We start from the raw sequence: 14,968 nt of genomic DNA, 5'->3' as shown, positions 1-14,968 counted from the left end.
AGGCTGGCTCCATTTGTGACACGGTTGCTTATCAGCTGCGTTGCGGCAATGTTCACGGCGCAAAGGAAGTACAGCGGATGAGGGAGTGCTGGGCACTTGCCTCTTCTCATATTTCTTTCATCGAAACAGCTATGCCACGATGCTATCTATCGAATCTGTCTTCATTTCATTTCTCGCTGCAAACTACACTTCTAATCTCTTCTATCTGACATCCTAATGGACACGGAGACCAGCTCTACCCTTCTCATTAATGTCTCTCACAGAGAATGGCTTCAAGAAAGTCGATCCTCATTTTCTGTCATTTATGCCTTGAAATCGCGGTGACCTCGGAGTTACTCAGTACATTTGACGCGTTCACGAAATAGCTATTTTCCTACTGGATCACAGTACAGATAATGGAAATGAAAAACCAAAGCATCAAGCATAATCTTCGCGCAGTAGTAGACAGTAAAGTAAAGACTGAATAAACAGTAACTAAGTTCATTAAAAACTTACCAACTACATCTCCACTACTCAATCTCCTCAATCCTCGGCCTCATACCCCCATCCCTACCAGCAAGAGGACTTACTCTCAACCCAGCAATCCGATCCCCAAGTTCCAACCTCGGCTCCTCATCCTCCCCTCTCGCCCCAATCCCCCACAACAGCGACTTCTCCAACCAAGCCTCCAAACTCTCGACCAACACCCTTACATGACCCCTCACAATCGAATCCGTCTCCCGACTCTCCACGAACCTCAGCGAAGACAACATGTGCGGAATATTCCCTACCGTCGCTGCTCCCCCCTCCATTTCAACACCCTTTGCATCCGAAAGCGAGAACCCGAAGCCCAGCGCCTGACTACCGCGATTCTCGCGAACGGTATCCATAGCCTTTAGGATATCAAGAAGGAGAATGGCGCTCGCGCGTCGCAGGATAGCGGACTCGACCTCCGGTTCTAGTGTCAGGGTCGCGAGGGCTAATTCCACGGCGGAGGAGATAACCGAGGGCCCGAGACCGAGGATGTTCGTTTGAATGGCGCTAGCTAGAATGGATAATGCGGATGCGCGGACGCGGAGATCCTCTGGTTCGGAGTCAGATGCTGCGCCTGCTGCCCAGGCGGAGATGATGTTCGCGGAGTGGGCGGCTTGCTCTTCGTCTTCTTCGGAGTCCGAGGCGTCGACTTCCTTCTGTATTTGGTCTGATAGTTCTTGGATTTTGGATGTAGATGTGGAGATGCTCCATCCTGGGGGCATGGACGATTCCTTTTTCTTGCGGGCTTCTTCGCGTTCTGCTTTCCGTTTCTCTTTCTCGAGTTGCTGTCTGCGCGTCTTTTGGGCTTGGGGTTTCTGGGCGCGTCGACCGGCGACGGCAATCATGCCTTCGGCGAGGAGTTTGGCTGTTTCGCCTATTAGGGCGTCGTTGAGGTCCTGGACGGTGCGGAGGAGGGATTCGCCGATTTTGAGTCTTTGGTCGAGTGTGTGGGTTTCGGTTTTGTCGATGTAGCGGTCTACCAGGGTTTTGATCACGGTGCGGGGGTGTCGTGATGCGAGGGTTCCGATAAGTTTGATGGCGTTTAGGTAGATAAATTCGTCGGTGCTGTGGGTTTCGGAGGTGTCGGTTATGATGGAGAGGAGGAGGGTCAGGGTGGAAGGGATGTCGAGGACAGGGGAGGCTTTGGTGATGAGGTTTGAGAGGAGGGAGAAGCCTTCTGCTTGGATTGGGGCGAGGTCGGAGTTTAGGTTGGATAGTGCGCGACGGTGGGTTTCGAAGTCGGCTATTTCGGTGCTTGGTTTGTTTGTTATGGGGGTCTCGCCTTCGGGGTTGGCGAGGTGAATTTCAATGAGCATTGATGATGTGGTTGCTGGTTTGGAGAGGTCGGATGGGAGATGGGGCGTTAGATCGTCGAGCTTTGACTTGATGGCTTCGAGCACTGGAAGAGTCTCAGGTGAGATGGTGAAATCGGGTGATGCGAGGACAGTAGATAGAAGGCTGAATACGGCTGGTAGTGATTCGGCGGAGTCTGTGTCTGCTGCTGCTGCTTCTTCCTTTCCGGTGTCGTCTGGCTCGACGATGTTGGCCAGTGACGATAGGGATACCTTGCCTGACCGTGTTCCCATGGTCTTCTTGCTCCGCACGTATGCTCGGTTTAGTTCACTGTCGATTATCTGCTTGATTAGTTCGAGCACGCGTAGAGGTCGACGGGAAAGGACGTCTTTGAAATTGTCGAGTAGCGTTTCAGCTACCTTGGCACTGATCAACTGCTGCATGATGTTCTTGAAGTTGTCTTCCTCCGGGGATAGTCGCAATCTATCCATCGAACGCTCATCCAAGGTAGGTTTTACCAGCCAGCTTTCACTGACGTGGAGGAAGATATCAGCTGTCCGCTCTTCGCTACTGGGGTCTGCGTCCAATAAGCTGACGAAGAGTTTCGTGCGAGACTGCAATATGTCGACGAGGCGGACAATGTTGCGATTCGTTTCTGATGTGTTGCGCTTCCGCAGTAAGATTTTGTTCTTCGAGTCTGAATCATAAGTCCACGTTTCCCCACCATCATAGAGTAGGTTGTCGACGAGTTTCTGTAATGGTTGAAGTCCAACTGATATTCCGAAATATGTCTGCAGGATAGTCAAGATTTTCTCATGCAGTGTCATATTTTGATGTTCCATTGCATAGCAAGCTAGGCCCCATAGTGGAACTAGAATAGGGTGGACGAGTCGCTTCACGAGACCCGGATTCGGAGGTTGAAGGACTAAGGTTCGCAATCTGTCGACTGCTAATACTACCGTCGGCTCGGCTACTTGAATCTGGTCGGATGATCCACGGTCAAACTCATCAGCGGCAGCTATCCATTTCTTTGAGGAAGCATCAAGCCCCGCAGTAAGCGCTTTAAAGATGGGCCCCAAGAATATGGAGTGCCCGATGGTCCCAGGAGCGCCATAGGCTCTTTTACCCAAGATACCGTTTCCAATAACGTATGCTGCTGTCTTCATGAGGTCAGGGTCATCCCCGTCAAGCAACTCCAGTAGCTGCGGTGCTATTGTGGAAAAGTACTTGACCGGGTCCATTCCTTCTGGAACTGAAGACAGCAGGCGGGACGTTTGCATTATACCCTGTACTGTGAAAATTGGGCCATTCGATGCCTGGGCCTGAGCTTCGGCTCCCAGAGACGGGGCAAACTGAGAGGCCAGAAAGACCATAGTTTGAAGTACACCACCGGGGCGTAATGGGATTCGTGACAGCTCGCTAGAGACCAGAGATTTGAACCACGGAGCAGGATCCGACTGCAGGAAACTGGACAATGTTGGTAGCAACACAGGGCTGGGAGTCCTGCATCAAGTCAGTAGCTGTGGCTGGAACTTTTATGTAAAACATACTCTTCAATCAGTCTTCCCACCTCCTGACGGTAGATAGCCTTCTTATCGTCGGAGAGGCTCTTTGAGTTATAAGCCAGGTCTGCAGCTGCACTGATCATGTCGCTAAGGATTCGGCCACGGATGACATCTTGAACGCTCATTCTTGCATCGAATATGATGTTCGAAAGAGTGACCCATATCCTTTCGAGGAGATGTTCGTCTTCGGGACTCTCTTGAGCATGATGTTGTTGTTGAGCAATAACCCCAGCAGGCAGAGCCGAGAACACCCTTTGGTGTAGAGGTAGGCCAAGACCTCTCGAAAGTGACGGGTATATGCCTTCCACAGCAATCAGATCCAATAGAGCGAGAAGTAGCCTGCGTCTCTTTGCATCTTCCAGGGCAACATCTTCTGTTTCCTGGCCGGTCTGGCTGGGCCGATCGCCCTCACTGGAGGGAGTGACGAAAGCAGTATGGATGAGAGACAGTAGGCTCAAAGCTTTGATGATGACATCCCTCCTCACAGACCCAGTACTTTTCTCATCGTCACGGAGTGTCTCGTTCAGAATTTCTACTAGAGACTGCCCCCGCACCTTTTGGCTCTGAACGCTATCTAAATTCTCGGTTAGCTTTGACATTCAGACGGCTCTGGGATCGAGCTTTGCATACCTCGTTGAAGAACAGATTCGAGAAACACACTCACGGCGGCAAAGGCCTCTTTTACCCGTACTGATTCACTCATCCTTCAATCATGGAGAGCTCTCCTTTACCCCAATACTCGCATTTACAATCCTACGCCTATTTCCATCGAGTCCAGAGAATGGATTAGAAGTGATTACCTAATCACATTATGTCTGCAAGTTGCGTATCACATGATTTGTGACTAGTTCTAATGTGGTCTAGCGTGTAATGGGCCGGGCGGCAACTTCGATTTAGCTGCTATAATGGATAAGTATACTGTTGTTGCGACATGAACATCCGATAAATGAAACGCTCCGATCCATATATTTTTTTGCCTTTTTAAACATGTTTAATCTTGTATAATATCAAGTTAGTTACATTCAAGTCACAAAGTTATTGTCCAGGGCATGATGCCAACTTTAGCAGGTTTTTTTGTTTCAAGCTACCAACTATATAAATAGCCGTCATATAGCCGTCTAGCAAAGATGGTTCTCGCACACTAGTACGTAGTTGAGTACCATTTCAGCTGCATGACTCCTTTTCGCTCCTCTAACTTGCCAAAAACTAGCAATGGGTCTAGGCATAGCTCTATGCTATGAGCTAGCATATTTGAAGTGGGACTGTCAATATAAGGCTAGTCGTTCGGGCCCATTGCCCTGGTATGCGGAATCGGAGAGTCACCGTCAAAGAGTATATTCGGGAAACAAGACAGTAACTGAACGTAGGCGGCAAGCTCAGACTCTCTGGGAACTTGATAGGCACCTTTACTGAGGTACTGTAGATTATCCCTGACGCGGCGCTGGCCGTGGATGAGTCCGGATCCTCGGTGAAATGGCGCTTTCCCCACTCCAACGGGCTCGGGGTTGAAGTCCCTAGAGATACTGTTTGCACATAAGAGTGACGATAAGGATCCCATGCTGAAGAACCTATAGCCTCTGGAAGATGTATTTCTGGCCTTTCGCCGAAAGTGGTGATGGCATTCAATGAGACACACATTGATGATAACTGTGGCAGATGTGGTTCGGATATTGCTTGGAACTGCAAGTCGATTGGTAAGTATCTGACCATGGCTTTTGCTTGTTGAATAGCAGCTGGCTGTGCCGTCCGCGCCAGCAGCGCTCCAATTCGAGAGAGAGATATCGGTAACTTGGATACGGATTTCTCTTTACTAAGGCAATAATGCTTGCTGTCTTCCGGAACCAGCAAGGGTGCCTGTTCTATGCGCGGCGGATGAATAAACAATGGACATGCCCATTCAGCTACTACTGGCATCCCGTCTCGGTTGATGCCCCGTGCCAAGCTGAGCTTTATGTTGTATTCGACCGATATCTCGCTGGGCGTCATGTCGCATTGCCCTATGCTCGGGGGAAGGAGTGAATGCTCTTCCTGGACCTGCTGATGGTGACAAAATTGCTGGCACACCGAACCTCTTATCCTTGGCGGAACCTTGAACCCAAATGGTATCTCGTGTCTCATACCTCCTTGCAGTAGTCCCGAGTCTGTTGATGATTTGAGCACGAGCGGCTGTTCTATGCGAAGAAAAGTCTGGCATGCTGTGTACGGTGGAAGTGGCACCGCGTTTTCGGTCCTGTCAATCTGTATTTTGACTTTGCCTGACAAACAATCATTACGAGTTGCAACTGTAAACAGGAATTAGATCATACCTTCGAGGTAAATGCTTAGCTGATGTGGAGAGATACTCTTTCGTGGGATAATGTAAGCCGTTCCCTTGATGTCATCTCCGACACTGAAATCGGCAGAGCCATGCTCCAGTTGGAAATGAACATCCAAATATGGTCTTTGTATAAGCATTGTGAGTAGGACCAAAATATAATGTTTTATAGTATGTTTCTTCTTTTAGACAGTGAGCTGCTGGAGTAGTCTCTCACGAGAAGCCATAAAGCTCTGGATCCTTGTCCCTGCGTAATTATATAGTTCGGTTATATGTTCATAGAACCGTCGGCATGTCGTCACGGAACCGATTACAACTGCGTGACTGGATGAAGCAGCGAACAGACTTACAACAGTATAATATCGGCAATCAGGATACATATCGAAGGAATTTTTATTAGTCACTCAATAAGAGCACAAACAATTATTGTTTTTTTTTCTCTTTACCCACGTCTATTGTTCTATGCTTATGGGCGCCGCGGGGCTGACACTAGTAGAAAGTCATACTTGGCTAAGGTTAGACCTCGGCATGTGACCAAATTGCCGAAGGATGAATAAGAGAGGCGAGCTTCGTCTTGCCTCTCGGCGAAGGATCGGACTGCCGACAACATCAACGCATGCAGGTTATTCCAATAGTCTGAAATAAATTATTCACCGATGCCCGTCACTAAGCAACAGCCCAAGCGTGATAATAAGAAGCCTATAGCGTGCGTTGCCATTCGGGCTTCTTCCTTAGCAATTGCGCTAACTAGTTCCCTTCCTGCAGCTGCCACCGTTGTCACGCCCATAAAGTCAAATGCTCTGGCGGACAGCCTTGTTCGAGATGTCGGCGGGCTGGTTGTGATGATGAGTGCCAGTACACTCTACGTGATCGCAAGCTCAAGGTGCAAGAGAGGTAAGCAACCTCCATCATCTACCCATTGCTTAGCCGTATTGTATCCTGATGTACACCAGTTATCTCGACGAACTTCTTACCCAAAACGCTCAATTAAGAGAACAGCTACGCTCCATTAGTACCCCTCAAAGCTCATCTGCCACTACTGCCGAGGGGTCTGTTCCACAAGAGTCCTACCCGCCAGTGCAAAACCCTCTTCTCGGAGAACGGGCTTGGTTCTACCCATATGACCCTTCTGCTCCTCCTATATACATGGGTGATGCAGCATGCACGGCGTTCGCGACGCGCTTGCGCCAGTTCCTTACGGGGGATCCTAATACGGCGCATGTTGCTCGAACGCAATACACCCCCGAGTCATCTCTACTCGAGGGTGCCACCCAATGGCCCGGTCTAGCACAGGCTCGTCTACTGGTTCGTATTGCTTTCAACCAGTTGAGTCGCGTCTATCATCTGTTTCTACGCAAGTCGACCATCGAACACCTCGAATCCATTTACCGCACTCCATCGCTACGCGACGATCCGGCTGTTATGTGCAAATTCTTCGCCCTTTTCGCCTTGGGCGAGGTCTATTCGTCTCGGGCCAATTCGTCACCAACGGGCCGAGTTCCAGGCACGTTGTACTATGTAAGAGCAATGGGACTAATTCCGATTCTGCCCGAGAGACCAGGTGTCATCCATGTGGAAAGTTTGCTACTACTCGTAAGTCAACTGCTTCTTCAGCATATCTTAGCTAGTCCTAATCGCATTAATCAGTCGCTGTACTCGTACTTCCTCAACAGACGACACTCGGCTTATATGTTAGTCGGCAGCGCCATGCGTCTGGGCCTGATCCTCGGGCTCAACCATAATATTCCTGAGCGACAATGCACTGATCCTATAGAACGTCAGCATCGCGTTCGGCTGTGGTGGGCTATCTATGTCTTCGACCGCATGTATACGTCAAAATTTGGGTTCCCGCTACAGATACGCGACGAAGATATCCATGTCGATATGCCTACCGACGTTGCCAGCCCTGCTGCTGAGGAGCAGTTTTCAGATACAGCTTACTCTGTCGCCAGTATTCGTCTGTCGCAGATCATTGGTCAGACCATTGACAAGATATATTGTCGCAAACAGCATGCAGAGTCATTTCTTCAGCGGGAGCAGCAGCTCTTGCTGGCTTTACAAGACTGGCTTAAATCGCTCCCAGAACATATCAAGTTGCGCTCGGAGGACTCTCCTCCGCCGAAGCATATCGTATCATTACACCTACAATTTAATCAGGTCAGTTTCCTTCTCATCCACGCTGGGTCTTTGCGTTAACAGTACGTAGTGCGTGATATTAGCCACTCGACCCATCCTACTCCATGCTCTATTACATCACAGCAACCGTGATGATAGCGAAGACCTTCCTCAGCCGGTCATCACTCTTAGTGAAGCTTGCATACATGCTGCACGGCATTCCCATGCACTCATCATAGAAGAGTGGGTTAATGGCTCTTTGCCTATGTACGGCTATTTCTACGCCCAGTATTTCTTTTCGTCTTGCATTGCCTTGGTGATCTCAAGTCTTTTGCCAACGATCGGAAACCCGGCAGATCTGGAGTCGTTAGATACTGCCATTGAGATCCTGCATAGGATGAGTGAACACGGCAATCTTGCTGCTGCTGAATTCTACGAGAACCTCAAGCGTGTCAAGAAAACATTGGCAACCAACTCTGGAGTTGTTAATGATAGCCATGAGTGTCGCAGTCAAACACCAAGACACTCCCTCGCGTCATTATCGGCTGGAGGCCCGGCCGCAGATCCTCATGCAATTAGTATAGTGCCAGCTACGGGCTATACTACCGAGATGGCATTCTTAGAACCGACAATGCAGGATTTTCTGGGCAGGTCAGAGAATGAAATAGATGCTATCCAGCCATATGACCTTTTCATCGATGACCATGCTACTATTGCTGCATGGCCCGCGACCATGTGGACTTCGTGATCAGACGTATGGCTGTTAATGTCGTCATTAACAGATCAGAAGCCAGAAAATGGGACCGACCCCGGCATGGTGTGCTCTCGCCTTCATACCGCTCAAGGCTTCCGAGTCCACAAGGGGTATGATTTTCGACCCCGACATTGACAGTCCTGCGAGGATTCGCCTACACCTTATTGGATAATGTCCCTAGTGTTCGCCACGATCAAGACCGTGTCAAAATTCGCGATTTCAGACCGTGTAGCACAGCGGCACACACATTCAATCATTGGGAGAATACTAGAAGGTCAAGTAAGCCAGCCCTTCCGCAAGCAACCATAGCAGCGGGCCGGAACGAGTATGCCTGGAGCCCAATGGCAACTAAGATGCCAATCGGAAGGCCATCCAGCCATGCTGAATCGGCAATGCGGGAGAAGAAGCTGCAGAAATATTAGGTGGAAGCAAGTGGCGACTCGTGACATTTACCAAAGTCCACAGTATAGTGAACCTTTGTGGGCATGAGGAATGAAGCGGAATTGGGGTGATTATGGTCTACCGGGTCTAGTGGTTAACGTTAACTCTAGGTGTATTGAATGACGTCATGGAGTCACGGCACTAAGGATGCTTCTTATGTCCCTCAGATATATACATTGACAACTAGTTATGAAAGGCGTAATGTCCAAGCAAAAACAATACAGAGCAGCACCAAAGTCAATTAGCTGTAAAGCAATTAGAGAATGCAAAACATGGATAACTGGGCGCGAGGACATTCCAGTCCTTTTGCAGGCGGCTGGTGATCACGTGATCACGCGTCGCGTCCGTTGGAGGCTCGACTCGAGGCGCATCATTTCAGTCTCGTCCTTTTACTTCCCCAAACACAGCGGCTGTGACATTGGCTGGCTCAACCAGCTCCCTGAAGTTATTGATTTCTACTTGTTCGAGACGCTCAGTCAAAGTTGATTCTTAGAAGCTCAAATCTCCATTGGACCCTATACCTTTGAAGATGTGTGGACGTGTTTTCATTGTTCTTTCCGGAGTGCCGCTTGATCTCGCCTCTCCGCCCGCTACGGGCGTCTATACAGATCTTACCCTCCAACGGCTTCTCAAGTTTTGTCTTTCGCGTTCTGCTAGGAGCAGGCGGTAAGAGAAAGCTTGGGAACTAAACCCTAATAGACACCAATCAGTTCGATGCCATTCGGTGGTATCAGTTTCACGGGGTTGCATGGCGGATGTACCGATTAGTGGGCTCGATCCCTGGTGGGATCGACGATATGAAAGGAATCCGATGCCCAGAGCTTCCTCGGAGGCAATCAAAGACGGCTTATCATGCGTTAATTACAAGCTCCTGAAAAGGGCACGCGTCGGTTTGCCAATGCTGGGCGCTACATGTTGATCACTACGGATTGTCACTCTATGCCTGGAAGACTAGAGTTGGAGAGAAAGCAGGTGAAGCATGTCGGGCAACTCTGTTTTGGAGTTGTCTTAGGGAGCAATCTAAGGGTGGTAATACCGTGCTTTTGAGGGCAATACTGCGGGCATCATTCATTACATGTGCAAGCTGATCATCTCGAATACAACAAACTGCCCACACACTGTCATCAACCCGATATGTCAATGTATCCACTCGTCAGAACCAATATAATCTCTCGGTTGTGTCCAGGCACGTCCGTAGTGATTATATTGCAGCGAGGTCCATTTTCACTGTCGGGCAGGATGATTCATGCTTGGTCATTGCCTTCTATGCAATGCCATCCGACCTTCGGCTTGTTGTCACATTCCGGCACCAGATCAGACTTGGCATGTAATGGTGATGCTCAATATGCAGGCATTGTCGGTCGTCCACGGTCTTGGGCCCTGTGCTGTCCCGTACATGCTTCCAATCTCGAGGGGCCTGGGACCCTTGTACCTGCTTTCTACCTTGCAACTTCCTGTACTTCGTCCACTTCGGAGGCTAGGTGGCACCAAATCGCGGCACCAGCCACTGATTTGCGCTTCTATAGAAGGTCCTGATCGCCCGTGTTAACCGTCTCTTTGCAATGTAGATTGCAAATAGATGATGGGCGCTGGTACAGACTACGGTTTCGGTCGTGGTCCCTCCCTTTGGGGAGAAGAAAGCGGCTTTTGGGGATGTTCTTTGTCCGCTTTGAATGCCCCCCAATGTTTCGTACTGCGGGGAGGAAACAAAAACCTGTCCCTGGGGGTACTGTATCACACACAAGAAGTCAGATCAAGTGGCGCTGGAATGTCAATTGATGCGCAGGAAACATGCCTAAAAGATATAGGGAGATGGTGCGTTTGATCTAAGGTTCGACTGGGATGCCTTGGATAGTAAAGGGTCGATTCCCTGGGGAGGTTGTGAGGCATACCTGTGCCATAACCGCGTTCACTTGACGATTGCATTCCTCAACTGCTCAGTTACTTGCCAAGGGTTCTGTGCTACACTGCTCCCAGAAACAGCCCGATGATCAGCAGTCGCTGCCTTTCATACCGAGCGAGCCCTTCTCCTCTCCGTCGCGACACTCAGGATCGAACCAGCTTTTGGTCGAAGCATTATCTTCCAGCATTGTGGGCTTTGGGATACGTACAGGGAATTCTCTGCGGGACCTCTTGACGGGGATCAAAGTTTAGGCTTGTCTGCTTGATTTCGCGTTGTTTCCCATGCCATATTGCCTGGATGCTGGTGTTTCTTTCAGGATCGGGCTGAGCTAGCTACGAAGAGAAGGCGCTCTATTGATGTTCACGGTGGCACTGCAATTGAACTCGGGATTCCGTACAGGAAAGGGAGATGGATTTACTGCCTGAAGTATAGTAGCCGAACAGTCCGGGATGTTTTCAGTCGGTGAACCTGCCGTTCCTCTTCGGGGGAACGGCCCAATTTTTTTCTTATAAGTCTCCCCAGTCCGCATAAGTTGGCTTGGCTAACTACAGCAGGGTTATTGGGCGGAAGCATACAGTGCTTTTAGCCGATGGTTGGGTGTGATGTGTGCAACGTCCTGCATAGAATTCAGGAGATATCTACGGAAATGTCTATGTCTACATGACCACAATATATACTATTAATAAGCATACTAGGATATTATTGCAACCATCGCGAATCCATCTATAATATCTTTAAAATCATGCTATTTCTGGCGCCCAATAACCCCGGCTGACTAATACTCGGGTGCCCCTCCAAAAAAAAACTTGCCCCGCCACGGCGATAGTGGAATGCAAAGGAACGTTCCCGCCATTGCTGCTTAAATTTTCCTGTCGCCTTCATTTCTGTGTTCTCTGGCGCAAACGGTCCTTTGATCTTTGTATTCTTTCAGCACTTCTCTTTCACTGTAAATCAAACCCAGTGCTTATACCCCCTTCACAATGTCCGCCGACGAGAACCAGACTCAGCCCGAGTCGCAATTCCAAAAGCCTGGTGATCTGGTGGAGCGCAATGATGACACTGGTGTTATGAGCTTGGAGAGTCTTTGCACCAACTGCCACGAGAATGTAGGTGTTTCCTTAGTGGTTCCTAAATACATCATGTTTCTTGTTGTGGATGACGAGTCTAACTTTGCGAACAGGGTACCACCAGACTCCTGCTCCTTCGTGTGCCCTTCTTCCGTGACATTATCCTCGAATCGTTCGAATGCGAGCACTGCCACTTCAAGAACAACTCCGTCAAGTCTGCCGGTCAGATCCAGGAGAAGGGCGCCAAGTACACCCTCGAAGTTGAGAACGAGACCGACATGCAGCGCCAGGTCATTCGCAGTGATACCTCGATCTTCAAGCTCGAGACTTTGGGTATCGAGATGCCCAAGACCGACGGCCAGATGACCACCGTCGAGGGTGTTATCCAGAATATTTACGAGTCTCTCTCCAGCGAGCAGCCTCTTCGCAAGGAACAGGCCCCTGAACTCCACGATGCCCTCGTGCCCATCATTGATAGGCTCAAGAGCATGCTCGACCGCGAGGGATACCCCTTCACTGTCTCCCTCGACGACCCTACCGGTAACTCTTGGATTGCTCCTACCACCGCCGATGACGTTAGGAAGTACAAGCGCCGCGACTATCCTCGTACCCACGAGCAGAATGAACAGCTTGGTATCGCTGCCGACCCCAACGCTGTGCAGCATGAAGGTGCCGCCGAAGCCGAGGAGGACGATATTATCGCAGGAAAGGTTTATAGCCTGCCTTCCGAATGCCCCGGCTGCAGCAAGGAGTGCTTTACCAACTTCAAGAAACTGGACATCCCCTACTTCAAGGAGGTGTACGTCTGGGGCACCTCCTGTGAACACTGCGGATACCGCACCAGTGAAGTCAAGACTGGTGGCGAGGTCCCCGAGAAGGGCAAGCGTATCACCCTCAGTGTCGAGAACGAGACCGATCTTGCCCGTGATATCCTTAAGTCCGACACCTGTGCGCTCTACAGTGAGCAGCTCGAGGTTACCGTCCAGCCCGGTACCTTGGGTGGTCGTTTCACCACCGTCGAGGGTCTTCTCACCGAGATCCGCGACCAGCTGCGCGGCCAGATCTACGACATCGACGACACCACCGGCTCCGGCGGAGACAGCATGGCCTCCTCCGACAAGGAGAAGTGGGAGCGCTTCTTCAAGCGTCTCGACGCTGCTATTAGCGGCGAGTTGAAGTTCGTCATCACCCTCGAGGACCCCATGGCCAACAGCTACGTCCAGGACCTGTGTGCTCCTGCCGCTGATCCCCAGATCAAGACGGAGGAGTACACCCGCACTGATGAGGAGGAAGAGGAGCTCGGTCTGAAGGACATGAAGACAGAGGGATACGAGCAGGATGCGGAGAACAAGCCTGCCGAAGAGCAGCAGTGATGAATTCACTCCGTTATACCCTTAGACTCTGCTTTTGTTTCTCCTTGACGACCTTGGTCTTGTCTCTGTTACGATGTGCATGAACTTCACACACTTGGCCCCTTCGTATATATGCATTGCGATGACGTTCTACGTTCGGCCTTGTTTTCTTCTTTTGTTTTGTTTCTAGATATCCGGTGCATGTTGGCATTGTCATATGGTGTGGTTGTGGGGTGTTCCACTTTTTGTTACTCATAGTATGGGGGTGATATCCATGGGTTGTGAGAAAAGTTCATTGATGATGTATGCTTTTAGAGATATCATATACGGACCATGTATAGATGAACGTCTGTCAGTTTCATTTATCATTATAATATAGTAGATTGGCCATCCCAATCGGGTCCTCGCCCTGTATCTGACTCGGCCCAGCATCTCTATCAGCTCAAACCTCAGTCCACTACGGACATTGTATGAGGTACTGAGCGACGCTGGTAGCCTTAAGTAGTGAGGCGAGCTGAGCCATTGCAAGAGCGACACCTGATGCCGCATATAGTTTCCAGTTCGCATCAAGCATGGCGTCTTCACATCTCACAATTGACATAAAGCATGGCCATGACCATGACCACACCAACCAACCCTTCAAAACATATCAACCAACCACAAATACCCCTCCACCTCACTTCGCAAACGGATTCGCATGAATCGTAACCCTCTGAATCTTCAACGCCTCAAACCCCCCCTCCTCTCCCTCCTTCGGCTGCACCACCCTCCCCTTTTTATCGACCTTAACATTCGCCTTCTCCAACCTCCCCAACACATCCCCGCCCTCATCCTGCGCCGTCAGATTCAGCACCTTCCCAAATACCGTACTCGCTCCATCCAAATGCGGCGCCGGCGCAAACGTCACGAAGAACTGGCTTCCGTTTATAGTTGCCCCCGTGGCGCCCTGCGATCCCGGTGCGGTGCGGTCCTTCACGGGGCGGGATGCCATTGAGAGGATACCCCGCGTGTTATGCTTTAGCGCTGGGAGGTGGATCTCTTGGTTTAGGGCTTGCGGGTGGTGGATTGATGTGCCGCCTTTGGGGATGTCTTCGAAGGGGAGAGGGGGTTTAGAGTTGGCTGAGGAGGAGGAGGTGAGGGACGGGTTGAGCGAGATGTCGCCGCCTTGGATCATGAAGCCCGGGATGAGGCGGTGGAAGGGCGTGTTGTTGTATGCGCCGCTGGCGCAGAGGGCGATGAAGTTCTGTGTAGTGGTTAGTTTAATTCATTGGGGGATGTGGAGTGAGGTGCGCGAGGGAGGGAGGGAGGGAAGTATGTACCTCTGCTGTTTTGGGGACTGCTTCGCAGAAGAGCTCGACTTTGAGGTCGCCGTGGGTGGTATGGAGCTGGAGTGGAGTTGGAGGTGGTTAGTAGTGTTCGTTTGGTTTTATGGTGTTGTAATGGTGGGGATGCACTCACTGTTACAGACATGATGTGTGAGTCTGTGCTATCTGCTGATAGTCGAATGGAAGTAGGGTGGGATATATGGGCGCAATGAACGACGGAGAAGCTGCGGCGATCATCGATGCGGAGCGCATTTATCTGCAGATCACATGACGGTCGTGATATTCCATCCAGCAGAACCACATCCCATTCCTACATCAACTTCACA

The 14,968-nt window shown here is 50.3% G+C and overlaps 4 protein-coding genes across 4 annotated transcripts; 2 read left to right on the top strand and 2 right to left on the bottom strand.

The window, feature by feature from the left end:
• Positions 1–509: 509 nt before the first annotated feature.
• Positions 510–4,074, bottom strand: AKAW2_80086S (RTP1/Tango6 family protein; the record flags this gene model as incomplete). The annotated part of the gene is made up of 3 exons (XM_041681068.1): positions 510–3,309; positions 3,357–3,945; positions 4,002–4,074. 3 exons carry the CDS (start codon positions 4,072–4,074, stop codon positions 510–512), a joined length of 3,462 nt encoding a protein of 1,153 aa, XP_041548047.1.
• Positions 4,075–6,341: 2,267 nt separating this feature from the next.
• Positions 6,342–8,548, top strand: AKAW2_80085A (Zn(II)2Cys6 transcription factor; the record flags this gene model as incomplete). Its single annotated transcript, XM_041681066.1, has 5 exons — positions 6,342–6,391; positions 6,451–6,579; positions 6,639–7,278; positions 7,333–7,842; positions 7,892–8,548. The coding sequence occupies 5 exons, from the start codon at positions 6,342–6,344 to the stop codon at positions 8,546–8,548; spliced, it is 1,986 nt and encodes a 661-aa protein (XP_041548046.1).
• Positions 8,549–11,878: 3,330 nt separating this feature from the next.
• zpr1 (zinc finger-containing protein ZPR1) lies at positions 11,879–13,338 on the top strand (the record flags this gene model as incomplete). Its single annotated transcript, XM_041681065.1, has 2 exons — positions 11,879–12,004; positions 12,079–13,338. The coding sequence occupies 2 exons, from the start codon at positions 11,879–11,881 to the stop codon at positions 13,336–13,338; spliced, it is 1,386 nt and encodes a 461-aa protein (XP_041548045.1).
• Positions 13,339–13,993: 655 nt separating this feature from the next.
• cyp5 (putative peptidyl-prolyl cis-trans isomerase) lies at positions 13,994–14,787 on the bottom strand (the record flags this gene model as incomplete). The annotated part of the gene is made up of 3 exons (XM_041681064.1): positions 13,994–14,560; positions 14,637–14,702; positions 14,776–14,787. 3 exons carry the CDS (start codon positions 14,785–14,787, stop codon positions 13,994–13,996), a joined length of 645 nt encoding a protein of 214 aa, XP_041548044.1.
• Positions 14,788–14,968: the final 181 nt, after the last annotated feature.

The sequence above is a fragment of the Aspergillus luchuensis genome, chromosome 8 (assembly GCF_016861625.1).
Source record: "Aspergillus luchuensis IFO 4308 DNA, chromosome 8, nearly complete sequence".
NCBI lineage: Eukaryota > Fungi > Ascomycota > Eurotiomycetes > Eurotiales > Aspergillaceae > Aspergillus > Aspergillus luchuensis.
This window is presented reverse-complemented; position numbering and strand designations above follow the sequence as displayed.